Below are 577 nucleotides of genomic sequence, written 5' to 3' on the forward strand. Positions count from 1 at the left end.
AACTGTAATTTCATTTTGATTGATTTCAATCATTGTAAAGTGGAAGGACAAGAACAAGCAACATTGAACATTTTTCCAGAATGTAATTTTAAAAAAGAAAATATTTTCTTTCCATTTATATCAGAGGCATACTATCCTACAGATGAATTGGTTCAATTTACAAAAGAACATGATTATTATAGTATTGCTTTAGTTTTGTCACAATTATTTTTGGCAATTGTTTGTAATGTTTCAATTTCTGAAATATTTAAATGGGAAAATGGAAATTTAAAAGAATCAGTATTGAGCGAACTCAATAAGAAAATGAAGGAATTTAATAATTTTGATGTGATTATTCAATTGTTGAAGGATGTTATTGAGAATGAGGGTAAATCTGACATTTGCAATTTCACCAAAACATTCAATTTACTATATGAAAATGTTATTCAACCCAATTAAGGATAAAAACTAGTAGTAAAGTATACATCATTGTTGCAACAAATTTTGTTATGATATAATGTGTGAGTATTATTTATTGAATGAAACATTTCTTCTTTTCATCATCAATTTCCGAATCAAATTGTGAATCTTCATCAGC

The 577-nt window shown here is 26.0% G+C and overlaps 1 protein-coding gene across 1 annotated transcript in view; it reads right to left on the minus strand.

Annotated features, from left to right (window-relative positions):
- Positions 1–335: 335 nt before the first annotated feature.
- NAEGRDRAFT_76783 (rho family small GTPase) overlaps positions 336–577 on the minus strand; it is a gene marked incomplete at both ends in the record, with an annotated part of 2,018 nt that continues 1,776 nt past the window's right edge. The window contains one exon of the mRNA XM_002668260.1: positions 336–408. Within this exon, the coding sequence (XP_002668306.1) occupies positions 336–408 (73 nt within the window). The remainder of the gene's footprint in view (positions 409–577) is intronic.

This window comes from Naegleria gruberi (genome assembly GCF_000004985.1).
Source record: "Naegleria gruberi genomic scaffold NAEGRscaffold_461, whole genome shotgun sequence".
Lineage (NCBI taxonomy): Eukaryota > Heterolobosea > Eutetramitea > Acrasida > Naegleriidae > Naegleria > Naegleria gruberi.